A 17,825-nucleotide genomic window follows, 5' to 3' on the forward strand; every position below is an offset into this window, starting at 1 on the left:
GGACATGTGCAATGACAATAAAGCTGAATTCTATTCTGTTCTATTCAGACTTCGACTCCACGTTAACCTGTGCCAGTGTTTCAGGTTAAGGGTGTCTGTGTCTGTCTGCCAGAGTGTCAGGCGGTTTCACAAGACTGAAGACCTCAGCAAACAAAGTCTCCATCTGCAGCTCGCACAAATGCATGCACGTATTGACATTATCCTCACGAAACCACCGATCAGCTCGACGGACCCTCCGGTTTACCTGCATACATCCTGTTCACCTGTGAGCTGTTACTGATTCAGGAAACACGCACACCCTCCTCACAGCTGCTGGAGCTTGTGTTTCTCTACAGAGTGATGGACCAGGAGAGACGATGGACACTGAGATAACTACAGAGCTCTTTAAAAGCCAGCGGGTGGGATCATGGTCTTTGCTTCATATACACATTAATAACTTGTCAGTTTAGAAGTGATAAAGTCTAAAAATTGGACGTAGCTTCCTGATCTTAAGAGTGAAGCCAACATGGAAGCGTGTTCCTTCTAAAATCCAGCAGGTGCCGAACCTTCTGATTGTGAAACAGAGGTCCGTGTGAAAACCGACCATCACTGACCCCTCCCTGTGATCAGTCAGCTGGTATTTTAGCTGACAAACCGATGCTATGGGTTCTCTGCGAGCTTCTGGATGGATCGCTAACAGTGCCGGCACAGTTATGACGTTCCTTTGGGAAATTTGTGTCTTTGTTAGGAAAGTCTGAATAAATAAAGTTGGATGTGATCTTTGTGTTCGAGTTTGCTCTCAGATCTGATTAATTCGGCTTCTTTGAGAGGCTGTCCACACTCTGACACGAGGACCCTTCCCTTGGAGGAAGCAGTTTCTCTGTAAGAAGACTTCCCTGCAGAATGTTTGAATACCTGCTGCTCGCTCTCTGCATCACATCCTGCCAAACCATCAAGAGGAAGCTTTTCAGAATAAGAGGAAATATTGGATAAGGCATGACAGCTCTGAACCAATCAATTTGCAGCAAACCAGCATTTTAATAACACATCCCAAATCTGTACAGGAACATGAGCACACAGAGGTTTCAGCAACACAAACCAGTGAGGCCAGTCTGGCCTCACCAGCAGCTTTACTGGAACACTGTGGCTACTGGGAAACACTCCCATAAATACACACGTGTGTGTTACTGCAGATATGTTTACAAGTGTCTTTATATGAATAACATGTCTATAAAAATGTTCATACAGCTTCCAAACGAATACAAAGTGATAACTGATGGAAGTACTGCAGTACTATGAACTCCAGCTGGATCATCACATGACTTTTATTATGAAATCCTCACAGGAAATGCAGCATTAGCACTGACAGAGCGACAGGAAGAACACGTTACACTGTCCCAGCAGGAGGCGCCAAACCAACGCATGACTTCCAGACAGCCAATTTAAGACTGAGGCAGGCGCCTCATTGGTCACTTTACACACAGACGTGTAGAACTGACCAATGAGGCGCCTGCGTTTAGATGTGACCAACTGTGTTCACAGTTTGATTTGTTCCACACGTTGCAGCTCGTTTACTTCAATTTAATCTTCACAGCTCCGCGTTTCCATGATGTCATTGTTTGTGTAATCTGATGTGTAATCCCAGAGTCGTCACTGAAGCCGGCTCTCTGTCACTTAGTCTCTTCTAACTTTATTTAAACACATCCGCAGGAACAGCGCTGTGGGTTACCTGTGACACCTTCCTCCTTTACCTGTGTGAGCTTCATCGAGTATTTGAACTGACAGGTTAGAGAAGGTTACTGATGTGAGATATCAGATTAGACTCGTTGGAAACATTAAAATATCATAAAAACATTTTTCACCGTTTGTGAGTCATTCACAATTAAACACGTGTGATCAAACTTCCTGTTACATAAAGAGAACACTCAGCTCTCAGTCTGTTAAGTACAAACTGATACAGCGCCCTCTCCTGGCTGCAGAGGACGCTGCACACACACATGCTGAAAAAGTCAGAGAGCCGCTGATGTTAGTACAGCCCCGAACTGAGCTCCAATCACCTACAGGCGGCCGAATCACATGGCCCTCCTCAGCCGCAGCTTTTACAGTAAAGTCTGCCTGACGGGTCCTGTATGAGGTCATGTGATCGTTGTCTCTGTAACCTGAATGGCTACCTTGAGTCGACTGCTGGCGTGCTGTGAATGGAGGGAGATCATGTGACTCCACTGTTCGGTCCTCAGACATCGTAGGGCCTCTCCTCTTCCTCCCGCTCCTCCTCCGTGGTATTCTTGATGAAGGCGGAGGACAGCTCTTGCAGGAGCAGTTCCTGCGATGGCGTGCAGACTCCCATCAGCGTCTGCCTGCTTCTCACTGCAGGCTGGCTGGCAGCATCTGAATCTGGAGAGCCTGCATCTCCATCGCCTCCGCCGGCTCCTCCGCTACTGCTGCTGCTCTGCTCCAGAGTCTCCACGGAGCCTCTCGCCATCCGGACTACTTCCGGGATGATCATGTGATCCAAATCTCTGGACTCCACGGGAACCAACCTGAGTGGGGGGTGGTCTGGCACTTCCTGGGTCTCTGCGATGCTGCTGGACAGGAAGCTGGTCTCCAGAGACTTCAGGACCTGCAGGCCGAAGTCGCCGACCTCCTCATAGAGCGGCTCAGGCAGGTCAGGAGACTCCGAGCGTTCCTCGAACGAGTCCTGCTGGACCTTCATGGGCTGGAGACACACACGAGACCCAAGGTTAAACCCCGCCCCCCCAGCGTTTACTACAGGCTCACGAGTGAGACGAGAGGAAGTACAGAGTACTTACAAAGTACATGGAGAGAGTTCTCCGGTCGTGTAGTTTCCTCTGCAGGGGGAAGACAAAGTACAGATGACGGGTTTGTGCATTTGACCTGTGAGAGTTTACTGAGCATGTCTGAGAAACAGCAGAGATTTGGACCCTAACCAGCGTCTGATTGGCCGACAGCATGCTGCTATTGCTCTCGTCTCCTCTGATGGGGACGAGCGGCATCGTTCCGAACTTCTGCTTGGAGATGTCAGAGGAGGAGTGGCGGCGCAGCACTGGAGGACCCGGGTCATCGTTCTGCAACAGAAGCACATCCATGATGGCCAGCACAGGAGCGACGGCTGATCCCAGACCAGTGTGCAGGTAAACGTACCTGAGCTCTGAGAAGGCTCGTGATCCAATCCCACAGCTCGGCCTCACTGCTGCAGCACAGGTACCTGGTGGAGGGGAGGGGCAGATACTTTTGACTTCATGCAAAACTCAAACCCTCAGAGCTTTTATTTTAATGCACAACGTCCATGTGTGACTGAGTCAAACATCAGCTACAGGTGAGTGTGATGCTGAGGAGGACAGGTGAGCCCTGATACTTACAGCTGGTGTTTGTCTGACATCACTGTGAAGCCCCACCTGCACAGGAAACACACAAGCCATCAGCCTCTGACGCTCAGTGCTCAGTTCAGACTGCAGGAGTGTGTGTGTGCATGTGTGTGCATGAGTGTGTGTATGTGTGTGTCTATGTGCGTGTGGGTGTGTGTCTGTGTGTTTGTGTGTGTGTGTTTGTGTGTACGGGTTCTTACTATACTGGTGGGGACCAACAGCCCAGGGTTGAGGCCATTTTTCACACTCAAAATGTGGTTTATGTGTGAAGCTACATTTGAGTTCGGTTTAGGTGTAGGGTCAGTGTTAGTCATTCATTTTTGATGGTTAGGGTAAGCAGCTAGGAAAAGCATTATGTCAATGGGAGGTCCCCACGAGGATAGCAAACCAGACTTGTGTGTGTTACCTGGTTGGAGCCTTCAGCTTCTTGCGGATGCCGATGTAGATCTTTAAGGACTTCAGAGCCCACTCCTTCTCAGGTTTGATGCTCTGCAGACACAGATGTTGAGACTTTTGTTTTTTACTATTGTCTTACTGAGATTTGCTGGTTTTCTGTTCTTATTTTGGTTTTTAATGTTTTCCCAGGTGTTACTCGTCTTCTTGTTCTCCAGTATTTTGTACACATTTCTCCTGTTTGTTAAGTATTCGGCCACAGTTGGTGTGGAGCGCCTACAGTTTTGTTGTCCATGTACAATGATATCTATTCTATTCTATTCTTTTTTAACTGTTTGTTTTACTGCTGTCTACTGTTCCCGACTACCTTCTTGTCTTTGAGCAGCAGCAGTTTGTGGTGTCGAATCTGGAACGTTCTCTCCTGGAACCTGGTCCCCTGAAGGAGCTTCGGAGGCTCCTCGCGACACCTCAGCAGACCCACCTTCATGATCTCGCTCTTATAGGCTGACAGGCACACACAGGTGGACACGTTAGCCATTAATGCAACATTAGAAGCTTATTATTGCACAGCTGTGTCCACCTACAGGTGAGGAGAGTGATGCCTTCTCCTTTAGGGACCCTCTTCACCACCAGGTAGGCGGAGCTCGGGTCGGCCATCTTACACCACTGCAGAGCTTGCTCCAGGACCTTCTCTTTGGGGTGTAACGGACGCTCTAGAAACATGACAACAACCAACATGTGAGACAGGTGACCTCTGACCTCCTGAGAGAGACAGGAGTGTTTGCTCACCCAGCTGACCGTCCTCGATGGCCTCAAACGTCATCCAGACGTCTTTGTCCCCAGCTGGGACGTTCCTCATGTACAGAACCTGATTGGTCAGCTCCTCAGCACACATGGTGGGAGACACCTGCACGGGTCAGAGGTCACACAGCTTTAGTAATTGTCATTATTGCTATCAATAAAAGTTCTGATTAACGATGCCCAGCCTTACTTTGAGAGTTATGCAGCAGTCGGGTATCTTCATCTCCAGATAGATTTCAATGATCAGATCACCGGCCTGAGAGAGCTGTACAGAATCAACCAATCAGGCGGCGGTTTCAGACACAGAGGCAAAATCAGCTAAACTTTAAAAGGAACCGCCGAGGACCGGCTGAGGGAACGCATCGCACAAAGGATGATGAAGATGGAGCTGCCAGGCAGGAGGAGAGGAGGAAGGCCTCAGAGGAGGTTCATGGGTGTAGTGAAGGAGGACATGCAGAGGGTGGGGCAACAGGATGCTGGGATAGAGACGGATGATCACGTTGGTCCCAGAGACCAGGACGCTGAATGAAACACTTAACACATGTTCTACGTTCTATGGTTCACCTGTGTGTCTGTGCAAGAGTGAGTTTGTGTACCTGAGTGTCCTTCCAGGTGGTGATGAGGCTGATTTCCAGCTCAATCTGGGTCTGATGCTCCTCATCGATCTGAAACACAAAACAGAACGTCACACACGGGACAACGTCACACACAGGGGAACATGACAAAGAGAGGAGAACGTCACACACAGGAGAACGACACTCAGGAGAACGTCACACACAGGACAACGTCACACACAGGAGAACATGACAAAGAGGAGAACGTCACACACAGGAGAACCTCACACACAGGAGAACGTCGCACACAGGAAAACGTCACACACGAGGGAACATGAGACAGAGGACAACGTCACACACAGGAAAACGTCACACTCAGGAGAACCTCACACACAGGAGAACCTCACACTCAGGAGAACGTCGCACACAGGAAAACGTCACACACGAGGGAACATGAGACAGGGAGGACAACGTCACACACGAGGGAACATGACACAGAGGACAACGTCACACACAGGAAAACGTCACACTCAGGAGAACGTCACACTCAGGAGAACCTCACACACAGGAGAACCTCACACACAGGAGAACCTCACACAAAGGAGAACGTCGCACACAGGAAAACGTCACACTCAGGAGAACCTCACACACAGGAGAACCTCACACACAGGAGAACTTCACTCAGGAGAACGACACACACAGGAGAACCTCACACTCAGGAGAACTTCACTCAGGAGAACGACACACACAGGACAACGTCACACACAGGAGAACGTCGCACACAGGAGAACGTCGCACACAGGAGAACGTCGCACACAGGAAAACGTCACACACGAGGGAACATGAGACAGGGAGGACAACGTCACACACGAGGGAACATGACACAGAGGACAACGTCACACACAGGAAAACGTCACACTCAGGAGAACGTCACACACAGGAGAACGTCACACTCAGGAGAACGTCACACTCAGGAGAACGTCACACACAGGAAAACGTCACACACGAGGGAACATGACACAGAGGACAACGTCACACACAGGAAAACGTCACACTCAGGAGAACGTCACACACAGGAGAACGTCACACTCAGGAGAACGTCACACACAGGAAAACGTCACACACGAGGGAACATGACACAGAGGACAACGTCACACACAGGAAAACGTCACACTCAGGAGAACCTCACACACAGGAGAACGTCACACACAGGAGAACGTCACACTCAGGAGAACGTCACACACAGGAGAACGTCACACACAGGAGAACCTCACACACAGGAGAACGTCGCACACAGGACAACATCACACACGAGGGAACATGACACAGAGGACAACGTCACACACAGGAAAACGTCACACTCAGGAGAACCTCACACTCAGGAGAACCTCACACACAGGAGAACGTCACACACAGGAGAACCTCACACACAGGAGAACCTCACACTCAGGAGAACCTCACACTCAGGAGAACCTCACACACGGGGGAACCTCACACACAGGAGAACGTCACACTCAGGAGAACGTCACACACAGGAGAACGTCACACACAGGAGAACCTCACACACAGGAGAACGTCATACGGGACAACGTCACACACGGGACAACGTCACACACGGGGGAACATGACACAGAGAGGAGAACGTCACACACGGGGGAACGTCACACAGGAGAACCTCACACTCAGGAGAACGTCACACACAGGAGAACGTCACACACAGGAGAACGTCACACACGGGGGAACGTGTTGGTGTGCCCCTACGGCTTACTCACTTCAAAGACGTACAGGTAGTTGTCTATCAGGTCCTCCACGATCTTCACCTCATGCTCACCTTTCCCATCCGTCTGGAACAGACTTGGAGCGAAGAGCAGCGATAGGTTCTTGGTGCACATCTGGTTCAGATCTGCGCACTTCTGGACCCTAAAGAACCGCAGGTAACCTCTTTAGACTCATCGTTTGGCTCAGTGTCCTACACTCACCTGCTGTTTTCTACAAAAAGGCAAGTTCCTAAGCCCCACCCCCACCAGGTGTAACCAGTGCAGCTTCTTAGGGAGCTCACCTGTACAGGTGACTGATGAGAGCAGCCAGGGTGGTCCGGTTGACTCGGGGTAGAGTGCGGATGATGTCTTTGTAACGGTCCAGCCTCGCACGCCTCTGAGGGATTTCTGAGCATGAAGAACAAACTCGTTACAGACACCAATCACTCATTTAGACAAATTACAATCAGCTGAAGGTGTACCGCCGACCGTCCCTGAAATATAAGTAAAATCAGGTGATGTTCGGGTTGTGGTCTGGACCTGAACCCTGACAGCAGAAGCACCGCTCAGAAGAAAGGTGGACTCACTGGCAGCTTCCTGCCACAGTGGGTGGAGGTCGACCATGAAGATTGGGTCATCGATCTCTCTGAAGAACCTCTTCAGTACGTCGGTCACGTCCTCGATGAAGTGGTCCCCGATCCGCAGCTTGACGTTTCGAGCGTCTCTGCGGAACTCCTCCATCAGCAGCTTGATCCTGGATTTGGCTCCGTTCTTCCTGTAGATGCCTTCGTGACCCAGACCTGCACAGACCCAGAGCGGCTTCGGTCACACGGCTCTGTTATCCTGACATGAGAAACCAGGGGAACAGAGCTGCGTGCCTCTTTCATCACATCTGAGCACATCATTTATCAGCAGAAACAGTAAAATCACACATAAGCTGGTCTGCAGGGTTTTTCTTCTGGCTCTAAAACATCCTGCAGGGAAAAACACGCCAAGTTCAACCCGGCAGCAAGTCGTCCTGATGACAACGGCAGAAGAACCATGCAGTGAGGTTCAGTCTTCACAATGCATCTAACACACTGCTCCTCCTCCTCCTAAACTCAAGCAGCTCATCGGGGAGGAGCGCAGGTTTGCTTGGGTTAATCACCTGCTAGAAGCACCTTTTCTACCCAGCAGACGAGTATGGTAGAAAATTATAAAGGTATGTTATTTACCTTAAATATACTGACTAAAGTTTTACGGGTTTAATAATAGGGAAGCCCCAAAACATGTGCCAACGGCCCACCTAACCTCCAACAGTGTACCTGTGTCCAGATGAAAAAACACATCAGACATTTCCAGCTGGACATATACTGGAATTTGTACATTTCCACAAGGAGGAACATTCGTCCAACGATTCTTCATTTAATATTGAAATGTTTCCTTCATTTTCTTTATCACAGCCCGTAGAGTGAGGCTTCTTTGTCAAAACCCTCGCAGCCTTACCTGTTTCCACGAAGAAGGATCAGTATTGGATCATATAGATCAGTTCTGGTGACAATGTTCTGCTGGAAGTAGGTCCTCAATTGGAGATATCTAAAATAGTCTGAATTATTAAGATGATAATCAGTCTTTAAATGATCGTTTTCTCATGTGTGAGCGAATAAAAGGTCTTCACATCCTTTGAAATCCAGTGTTTACATGGTTAGGCCCCAGGGTCAAAAGGAAGTACGTGAACTGTATCGTCTAACTCAAACTCCAGTCCTCGAGGGCCGCTGTCCTGAAACTTTTCCATGTGTCCCTGCTGCAACACACCTGAATACAACTAGCAGGTCATTAGCAAGACTCTATAGAAGCTGCCTGCATGCTGAGGTGGCAATTCAGCCATTTGATTCATGTTGCAGCAGCTCACGAGTGAGTGAGCACGGTGCCATAAAAGTACTTCAGAAGTGCATTTTTCCAAATATTTTCATTTATTTAAAATGACCTGAGGAGGGTTAGAGGCTCTGTTCATCTCACTGTCCTGTCACCATTGAGACCTGAAGCTTCCTCCACCTCTTCAGTTCAGTTTAATCAGACGATCCTCCATCAGCAGCAGAGCCCACAGTGGCGTAGCTACAGTCTCCTAACCCCAACCCTTACCAACAAGGAAAGTCTGTCTGTCAGTCTTCCTCACCGTACTGTGTGATGAAGGCGATGCAGCTGTCCACGATGATGGGGATGTCGTTCCTGCTCATCTGCTGGTCTCTCAGAGCATTTCCTTTACCGCCGGCTGCTCGCTGAATGTCGGAGTACCACAGAGAGAAGTCTGCGCGACCGACGCCCTGCAGGTGGAGCGTTCTGACGGGAACACCGAACGCATGTGCGTCAAAATGTGAAGCAGACAACAAACTGAAGCCTAGACCAGACAAACACTCACCTTCCTTTTTCCACCAGGACCAGGATGTCTTTCTTCTCCTGGTTCTCCATCTCGGAGGTGATACCTGAACACAGAGCGCTCCGTCAATAACAATCAGACTCCATCAGAACTATTCACCAGGACCCGGACCGGGACCAGCACACATACTCAGCTCCTGCAGGCGGTTGAGGTTGATGATGTCCTCGGCGGCGCCGTCGTTGCGGGGACAGATGAACAGGTTGGACTTCTGCAGGACAAAGTAAGCCTCCTTCCACTGCTGAGGGTCCAGCATCGCCCGGTACCGTAGAAGCCCGACCCGTTCAAACTCTCGGGTCAGCAGGCAGTGACAGCTGAGCGGCGTGGCAGCCTGGTGACGGTCGCAGCACAAACATGGATCAGTTTTTTATTCAAGGAAGTTTTTAGGGAAAATATTTTGTGTTAGAACAATTTTGTAACATTATTTATTTGATTGTTTGTAACATGAACAGCAGAACAAACGTGTTCAGCTGCTCTGTGAGGAGGATGCAGACGAAATGCGGCGCAGACCTTTCCGATGGCTTTGGTCCAGCTGTGCAGCTCGTCGGACGCTTCCAAGCCAAACTGAAAGAGTTTCTCCGACGTCAGATACAACTCGAAGGTGTAACGAAACCTGAGGGAGAAAAGTTTGAGTTTGACCAGGCTGACCATCTGAGCTTTCTGTTTAACCGTGGAGCTTGGCGAATAAAAACCTGTCAATGAATCCGTTGTTGTTGGAGGAGTCGGGTCGACTGACGCCCAAACACACGATGTCTTTAGCGCTGATCTGCAGGCTGGGATCAGCTGATCGATCCGACTCGTAGAAGACCAGAGACTGATCCACCGAGCACCAGAACTTCTGGAAGTCTGATGATGAGAACAGAGAATTTTACACGAGACTCAGCTATGAATGTTCGTTCCCCTCCTCTTCATCTGCAACATTAGTGCTGCTCACAGGCGGGCGGTGAAGCAAACTGTCAGTGCCATAAATGATTCTGCATACGTCGACAGCTACGTCACGATGCTACAGAGTGGCTGTAGTCTGCTCTGATTGTTATCGTATCAGCGTAGCCTCAAATTCCACAAGAATTCCCAGAATTCCTTTGTGTTTGCTGCCAGTGCGCACACGGCTCAGAGAATCTGATGGAGTTTGGAAGCTGCGCTTCAGCCGTCGGGACGAAACAAAACCACAATCTGAATAAACGTCTAAGGAGCAACTTTTACTTTGTCAGCACTGCTCAGAAATCAGATAATCCTTATGTTGTGGGAAACGAGATGTTTGAAAAGAGATGACGTTAAAAAACACCACATTTCAAGCTCGTGCTACAACGTCCTGGTCTGTGGTACCAAGCCAGCAGCCTTTGTGAGCTAACACAGCTAACATCCCGCCCTGTGCTCTGAGCCTGAACACTGAAGCAGAAACCTGCTGAAGACCTGAAAACGTCTCTGACAGTTTTTGGTTTGGGTGAATTTTGGCAGGTGTTGGAGGCGTTTACCGCCTCTTTGTTCTGATCTGAGGACTGTTTAAACCTTAAACCCTCTGACCCCACCTCTTCCTACCTTCTCTGTTTTTTCTGGACATTGTTCCTCTGTTGGCAGAGCTCGACTTGTAGAGGTACCCAGAGTGAAGAATCGGCTGCATGATTTCATCGTAGACGCTGGGATCTGACCGATAAAAGCACAACATTATCAGATAAACACCGTCAGCCAATCACATCAACGAAAGAGAAATATTGCACAGCTGCGTCTGGAGCAAACTGACACTGACGCAGGTGTTCTTCTGCTGAGCCAACACTCGGAAAACTGCTCAGTGAAGCCGAGCGTGACAGTGAGAAAGCCTCCCTGCAGGACAGCACTGATAACGGAGCGGCTGACCTTCAGCGCCAACGCTGCTCCGCACCGAGCTCAGTCACCGACTTCACACGTTGAATTTAATCGGATCAAATACAACGCCCTGCTTCCTCGCAGCTCAACACTGCAGAGTGCATTAGAGTACAGCAGAGCACAGTAGAGTCCAACCTGATGTGCTGCAGTGATCCGCTAGGTGGGGGTGGCGGCCGTTGGAGTCGTTGGCGAGGTGAGCTGACTCCGCCTCTGAGAAAATCTGAGTCACCGTTTTCAGGAGAGTCTGCTCAGAGACGGCTGAACACAGAACCTGTTGGAGACACGAAGTATCATCGTCAACACCAGAACCATCTCTGCACACTATCACATCATCATCGTTGTTATTGCTGTTTGCTGCCATGGAAACCTCAGGCCCTGCGAACCCGGACACACAAACGCAGGAGCCATCTTCTGATGATGTCACAGATGTACTATAGACTGACAGTAACTCAGTGTGTGCGTGTCTGAGACAGACTCATGGCTGTGCTGCTGTGATTCTGTTTCGCGATTGTTTATTAAGGCTTTAAATGTTTGGATCAGCATGTCAGCTGATCAGGGTAACCTTTGACCTTTTGATGCAGAAGTTTCTTAGACGAAAGGTGTGAGTGAGTCGAAGCCTCCTGTTTTTATCTACCAACTGCTTTTATCTTCGTCTCTGATGCTTTAAACATTTGGTCACTGAGCCCCAGTGCACTCAGGAAAAAGGCTCCCCCCACACAAAGAGCAGCTGCTTATGATTTGCTGCGGTCTGAGTCTGACCTCATCTACAACATTACGATCTATGAGGCTGACGCGCTCTCCCAGCACCACACCGCACACACCACATGTGTGCATTACAGCGTCCTAACTAGCTTCAGTTAGTTAAAGCTGCATGAAGCTATTTCACGCATGAACCTTTATGACCCGTCTTGTTGTGGCCCTTCTCACCCCAGCATGCCAACATTAAGTGTATTTATTTCATGAAAGCAGTCGGGCAAACCTTGAGCAGCTCCTCCTGGCTGCTGAACGCCGGGTGGGCAAGGCGGTATCGACCCTCGCGATACTTCTGGGCGATGAACTCTCTCCTCTGCTCAGCCGACGCATCGCAGTCCAACTCCTCAGAGACGGACAGACGGGCCGCCCAGAAGTCGTTGGCCCGGTCGTTCCCCAGCATGATGAAGAGCTGGCCCACAAACATACACACAGTATAAGCAAACAAACAAACACAACAGCACGGCTCTGCTTTCAGGCGTCTGTGAATGCTGGTTCTGAACCGGCTGCTCCGAGCTGGTACTTTAGAGCTTCTCTGTCACATTCTCAGTAGCTTCAGTGTCCTTTAATAAGCTTTTCCACCTTTACAGGTGAATACTTCATAAAAACAGGTGGATGTTAGACTACACCTGCCACTAACCCCCCCCTACAGCTGAAAGCCTGTAACAGCAGAGAGCCGCACTGACACCAACCTCAGATCGAGAGGCCACCTGAAGCCGCTCTCACCTGAACGATCTCGTTGCTCCACACGCTTGTGTCCAGTTTCAGACTCTGAACCTTGGAGACCATCGTGCCCAGCCCTCTGTGCTGGCCTACACACACACACACACACACACACACACACACACACACACACACACACACACACACACACACACACACACACACACAGTGGGAAACACAGCTGTGACACACACTGGTGTGTTTCATCACTGACTTCTCCAAACACTAGCACAATACCAATGTATCACCTGGTGACGATCTTGCAGTCTTAACAGACTTGTCTCCTAAGTGGCAGTTTCACCTGCAGTGATTCGTGTCTGCACAGGTAAACAGGAGCCTGTTTACCTGTGCAGGTGTGTTTATTGGCCTGATATTTTCAGTGAGCCACAGAAACAACCTCACCTTCAACATGTGGTGTTTTTCTTTCTGCTGCAGGTCTCCATGCTGACCTCCTGACTTCAGAGCAGCTTCCCTGGTGATCTGTGGGGAACCTGTGTGTGCGTGCGTGTGTGCGTGTTGTTAGGTTCTTACAGTTGTTGTTGGTTACATTTCTGCTTTGTTAGTTGCTGCTTGTTGGGAATGTTACTGGGCCACTGTTACCTGTTGTGACAGGTAAGAGATAACATCTGGCCTGCCTAACCAGATGTCCCAGATAACGTGAGTCAGTGTGCTTCTCTCTCTGTGATGACACAGACTGTAAATAAGAGATCGATGGGCGGATGAGATGAAATGTAGGCTTTTGCTGCAGGTTGTAAATGTGTTTCTGTCACGCTAGCTCATGTTAGCTGACAGCTGACCGCCGCCGTCATTAGATCAGAGCTAAACTGACAGCAGAGAAAGAGGACTCTGATTCTGGTATCAGTGAAGATGTCGAGCCTCGAGAGCAGGTCGTACCTGCGCAGTTCTTGCAGATGACCACACACAGGTTGATGGAGGCCCAATCGGGGTTCAGGGCCTTGCAGTCCGCGCACATCCTGTTGGAGCGGTTGGACCAGATTTTCTCGGCCACCTCGTAATCTGACAGAGTTTCTGCGATCGCCTCCTGCAGTGCCTCCATCCAGTCCCGTTTGTCCCGGTCTGAGTCTGCGGTGAAGCTGAGGAGGCGCAGCAAAGGTCATTTAACGACATCTACATTGTTTGTCTCAGCGTTCTCATTAAAACAGAATTACTCAGAACTCCAACTGTGTGGGACAATAAGAGATTTTTCTCATTCAGCGACCCGCTGCTGAGGGCAGGACTCAGTTTGATCTGCAGAGCAGGAAAGCCCAGAGACTCAAACCTGAGTCTTTCTCAAGAGTTTGATTGATGCAGCGTCAGCGAGGCTGGTAACTGCAGACAGTACTGACAAAATCAAGCAGCAGCTGAGCTGAGTTTCAACTCACCCACCTGAAAGTTTTATACGGCGTGATGAGGTCGAAGCTCTTGTGTTTTCCATCTCGGATCGTTGCTCCGCGAGCTTCGATCACCGTGATGCCGATGCCGTTACGGAAACACTGGAGAAACATGGGAAGTGAAATAGTCACAGGACCCTGAGAAAGTCACAGGAAGTCAACTGGTGGTGCCCTCACCTGCTCGCTCTTGTAGAGCCAGATCTGGTCCGTGTTGATGGCAGCGTACACTTTGGATTTTGTTCCTTTGAGTTCCAGGCCCCCATGTTTCTGGCAGTGAGCTCCAGGACCAAAACGCCGCCGTCCAAACACCAGCTGATCTCTGACGTGTTCCTGCAGCGTGGACACCCAGCACCGCCGCAGCACTGATGCACAGGAAACACATCAACTGCTTTGCCATCATCAAAAGCATCATCATCATCATTATGGTCAATACCACCATCATCATCGTCATGACCATCATCATCATCATCACCACAATCATCATCATCCTCATCATCATAACCATCATCATCTTCACGACCATCAGCATCATCACGACCAACATCATCATCACGACCATCATCATCATCATCGTCACGACCATCATCATCATCATCACAGCCATCATCAGCCTCATCATCATAACCATCATCATCTTCACGACCATCATCATCATCACGACCAACATCATCATCACGACCATCATCATCATCATCATCATCATCACTATCATCATCATCACAACCATCATCCTCATTATCCTCACAACCATCATCATCATCATCATCACGACCATCATCATCATCGTCATCACGACCATCAGCACGACCATCATCATCATCACTATCATGGTCGTGATGACGATGATGGTGGTCGTGATGACGATGATGATCATCATCTTCTTTATCATCATCATCATCACTATCATACAGCATGAGATCAAAACAGTCGCCTTAAGGCGCTTTAATCATCATCATCTTCACATCACAACCATGTCATCACATATCATTACCACCATCATCGTCATCGCCATCATCACCATCACCCCCATCATCTACACCATTAAGATCATCATCACCAGCATCATCGTCATCGCCACCACCATCAGCATCATCCCCCCATCATCATCACCCCCACCATCATCACCCCCATCATCATCACCCCCACCATCATCACCCCCACCATCATCACCCCCACCATCATCATCAACACCATCATTATCATCAACCTTGAATTTTGTTGCATTTTGTGTTTTTATTGGGAAAACGTTTACAACAAGAAGAGAAAAATCAGAGAATCTGACGTCGTGTGTTTACCTTCGTTATCCGTCCTGAACACAAAGATCCGGTGACTCGTCACAATTTCAAATTTATTGTCTTTGGCTGGACGGGCCATCTGGATGGCAGCCAATGGGATGACTCCTTTTGGGTAGGCGTCCTGAAACAGAGAACAGGTCAGAGGAGATGAGTCCAAACTGTGCGGTCAGCAGGGCGACAAGCTCTGGTGATAGCAGTGTTTCCTCTTTTTTGTCTTTCCGCTGCTGGGATCAATAAAGCTCTGAAATGTTCAGGAGCTTAATGAGAGGATGCTAACAAGGGCCCACCCTCCTGAACCTGTCGGGGTGACTGTTACGTTAGGAACACGAAGCCTGACAGGCTGAACGCAGGGCGCAGAGTGACCCACGCCTCTGACCTGCAGGATGAGAAATTCTAAGCTCGTCCCACGAGGACGGCGGCAACATCATAAAGATCTGAGTACCTTCTCACTGCCAAAGTACATCAAGTTTTTGCCGTCAAACTTCACGAAGCGTTTCTGGAAAACATAGTTCCTGAAAAACACAAACACACACCAGGGTCACATTACCACTTACACAAGAGAGGAGACACATTTAGGTTTCATCCAATTCCACCACACTGAGTGACTTTCAGTAAGGGAAGGAAGGAAGGAAGCAGAGGAGAAAGGAAGGAAACACACCGAGTGTAGGAAGAGGAGGAAAGGACAGTGACGAGGCAGAGGCATGTCCTCAGGAGGAAGGAGACACAGGGAGGAGCAGACAGAAGGACACACAGCAGAACGGGCAGAGATGACCTCTGACCCCTGCCAACCACAAAGACAGAGAGAACAGGGTCAGACTTAGAGTCTCCTCCCACATCCAGGCCCCATCAGCTGTGTGAAACAAACGCACCCCTGCGGAGACAGCTTGTCCAGCCAGCCGCTAATGATGGGCGGGGCTCTCTCGGTCAGGGAGGTGTAACTGGCGTAGGGGGAGATGGTAAGGTCCTCGTCGGCCTCGCAGGGGAGGGCGTGGTGGGGCAGCGAAAGGCAGCGGAGGGAGGGTGGAGCTTCTCCCACAGTGCTGTAACCTGGCGAGTCCCCGGGGTGAAACGGCTGCGAAAAACGCTTCGTCCACGAGAACCTGTGACCCCTGAAAACACAAAAAACTTTATCAACGCACCTGAAGCAGACAGCGTGGGCATGACATCATCACGTCCATTAAAGTAATTCGTGCAAATGTTTCTGCATTTTGAATCGGTTCCAAGGCCACGTTTACGTCTCGTTTCATGAGGATGAGTAGCCGCCTTACCCATGATCCTCTGCGTGCTTCTCCTCTTTCCTCGCCTCCCTTCCTTCATGTCTGCTTCTCTCGCTCTGCACATAAATGATCAAAGCAGCACATTTTATCAGACCTGTGAAAGTCAGAAGAGCGTCTCTGTCAGTGAGGGGGAGGAGCGGTGGCGGTCTGACCTCAGCGGCAGGAGGATGTCTCCGGGTCTGGAAAACAGTCTCACAGTACGGGCTGATCTCGTCCTCGGGGTCGTCCGTGGAGGCTGCCAAACAGAAATGACCGGAGTTAGGATTCACCTGCGCCCCGTCCCTGTCCGTTCTGATTTGATAACGTCAAAGTTAAAATAAACTGTGACCAGTATGACAAAGCCGATCTGTGTAGCATGTTAACACTATTGGAAGTAAAAATAACTTGAACTCCAATTTTGAAAACACAACTTTCTTTTTTTCTTTCTTTTTTTAAATAAAGCTCTGACTTGTATTATGAGTCTGTGGTCTGGGAGAGAGTCTGTAACTCTGTCTGAATACAGTAAATAATGACCAATGCTGGGCAATTAATTATATAGTTACTTCTTCAAAAAAGTAACTGAGTTTTGCAAACAACAAAGTTTTTTGCAGCTGTTTACCTAAAAATGCAGCAAAGGCGTTTTTTAAATAAACATTTCAAACTATTTACAGAACAATCAGCTGTTCTGCATCAAATCTAATGCCACACAAATTATTTGTGCCGCTCCAAAAAATAATTTCTGTCCACTATAAGATAAAGGAGAACAACAGCCTGATACCTGCAGGCCTGACAGCAGCAGATGTATCACTAGTGTAACACCTGTAACATTCAGCAGTCCCCTCTTTGTTCTGACACACACAACAAAACTATTGACTACACTACACGCTAACTACACAAGATTTGTGCTAAACGCAAATCTCTCACATCTCAAACACCGCCGTCACTCCTAAAACTTCCCCCTTCCTAAACAACTAAATGCCATGTTGCCATATCATTTTTTGATTGGTCAACATGGTGCATTTTTCCACCAATAGGAAAGGGTGGGGGGTTTTTTTGGTGTTGTTTTTGCTCACAGGCAGAGAGCGCTTTCGAGCGTTTTCCTTATAAAACGCAGTTTTTATATAAAATATAAACAACGACAGTATTCAGGAAGAAAACCAAACATTGCAGATATTTTTATCATGACTCTGGTTTTACGTGGCCGATCAACACAATTTAAAAACTGGCATAAAGTCCACACTTTTTCTGTCAGTTGTTCCTTCTG

General features: G+C 49.0%; 1 protein-coding gene across 2 annotated transcripts in view; it reads right to left on the minus strand.

Moving 5' to 3' along the window:
- Nucleotides 1–997: 997 nt before the first annotated feature.
- The window catches only part of arap3 (ArfGAP with RhoGAP domain, ankyrin repeat and PH domain 3), a 28,181-nt gene continuing 11,353 nt past the window's right edge, over nt 998–17,825 (minus strand). Inside the window, exons 5-36 of one of the 2 annotated variants that reach the window (XM_080305807.1) lie at nt 16,735–16,817; nt 16,574–16,638; nt 16,175–16,414; nt 15,964–16,086; nt 15,748–15,817; nt 15,306–15,426; nt 14,188–14,372; nt 14,006–14,112; nt 13,514–13,713; nt 12,623–12,708; nt 12,126–12,308; nt 11,282–11,417; nt 10,823–10,927; nt 9,976–10,129; nt 9,794–9,896; nt 9,416–9,614; nt 9,269–9,332; nt 9,026–9,189; nt 7,458–7,670; nt 7,173–7,278; nt 6,886–7,033; nt 5,156–5,224; nt 4,750–4,824; nt 4,548–4,665; nt 4,343–4,471; nt 4,126–4,262; nt 3,772–3,854; nt 3,360–3,395; nt 3,142–3,205; nt 2,928–3,065; nt 2,790–2,828; nt 998–2,695 (exon numbers count right to left, since the gene is read on the minus strand). In XM_080305807.1, coding sequence (XP_080161933.1) covers nt 2,213–2,695; nt 2,790–2,828; nt 2,928–3,065; nt 3,142–3,205; nt 3,360–3,395; nt 3,772–3,854; nt 4,126–4,262; nt 4,343–4,471; nt 4,548–4,665; nt 4,750–4,824; nt 5,156–5,224; nt 6,886–7,033; nt 7,173–7,278; nt 7,458–7,670; nt 9,026–9,189; nt 9,269–9,332; nt 9,416–9,614; nt 9,794–9,896; nt 9,976–10,129; nt 10,823–10,927; nt 11,282–11,417; nt 12,126–12,308; nt 12,623–12,708; nt 13,514–13,713; nt 14,006–14,112; nt 14,188–14,372; nt 15,306–15,426; nt 15,748–15,817; nt 15,964–16,086; nt 16,175–16,414; nt 16,574–16,638; nt 16,735–16,817 — 4,226 coding nt within the window. In that variant the 3' untranslated portion in view covers nt 998–2,212. The remainder of the gene's footprint in view (nt 2,696–2,789; nt 2,829–2,927; nt 3,066–3,141; nt 3,206–3,359; nt 3,396–3,771; nt 3,855–4,125; nt 4,263–4,342; nt 4,472–4,547; nt 4,666–4,749; nt 4,825–5,155; nt 5,225–6,885; nt 7,034–7,172; nt 7,279–7,457; nt 7,671–9,025; nt 9,190–9,268; nt 9,333–9,415; nt 9,615–9,793; nt 9,897–9,975; nt 10,130–10,822; nt 10,928–11,281; nt 11,418–12,125; nt 12,309–12,622; nt 12,709–13,513; nt 13,714–14,005; nt 14,113–14,187; nt 14,373–15,305; nt 15,427–15,747; nt 15,818–15,963; nt 16,087–16,174; nt 16,415–16,573; nt 16,639–16,734; nt 16,818–17,825) is intronic. The other variant, XM_026185810.2, reaches the window with a different exon arrangement.

Source organism: Astatotilapia calliptera, chromosome 2 (assembly GCF_964374335.1).
Source record: "Astatotilapia calliptera chromosome 2, fAstCal68.1, whole genome shotgun sequence".
Taxonomy (NCBI): domain Eukaryota; kingdom Metazoa; phylum Chordata; class Actinopteri; order Cichliformes; family Cichlidae; genus Astatotilapia; species Astatotilapia calliptera.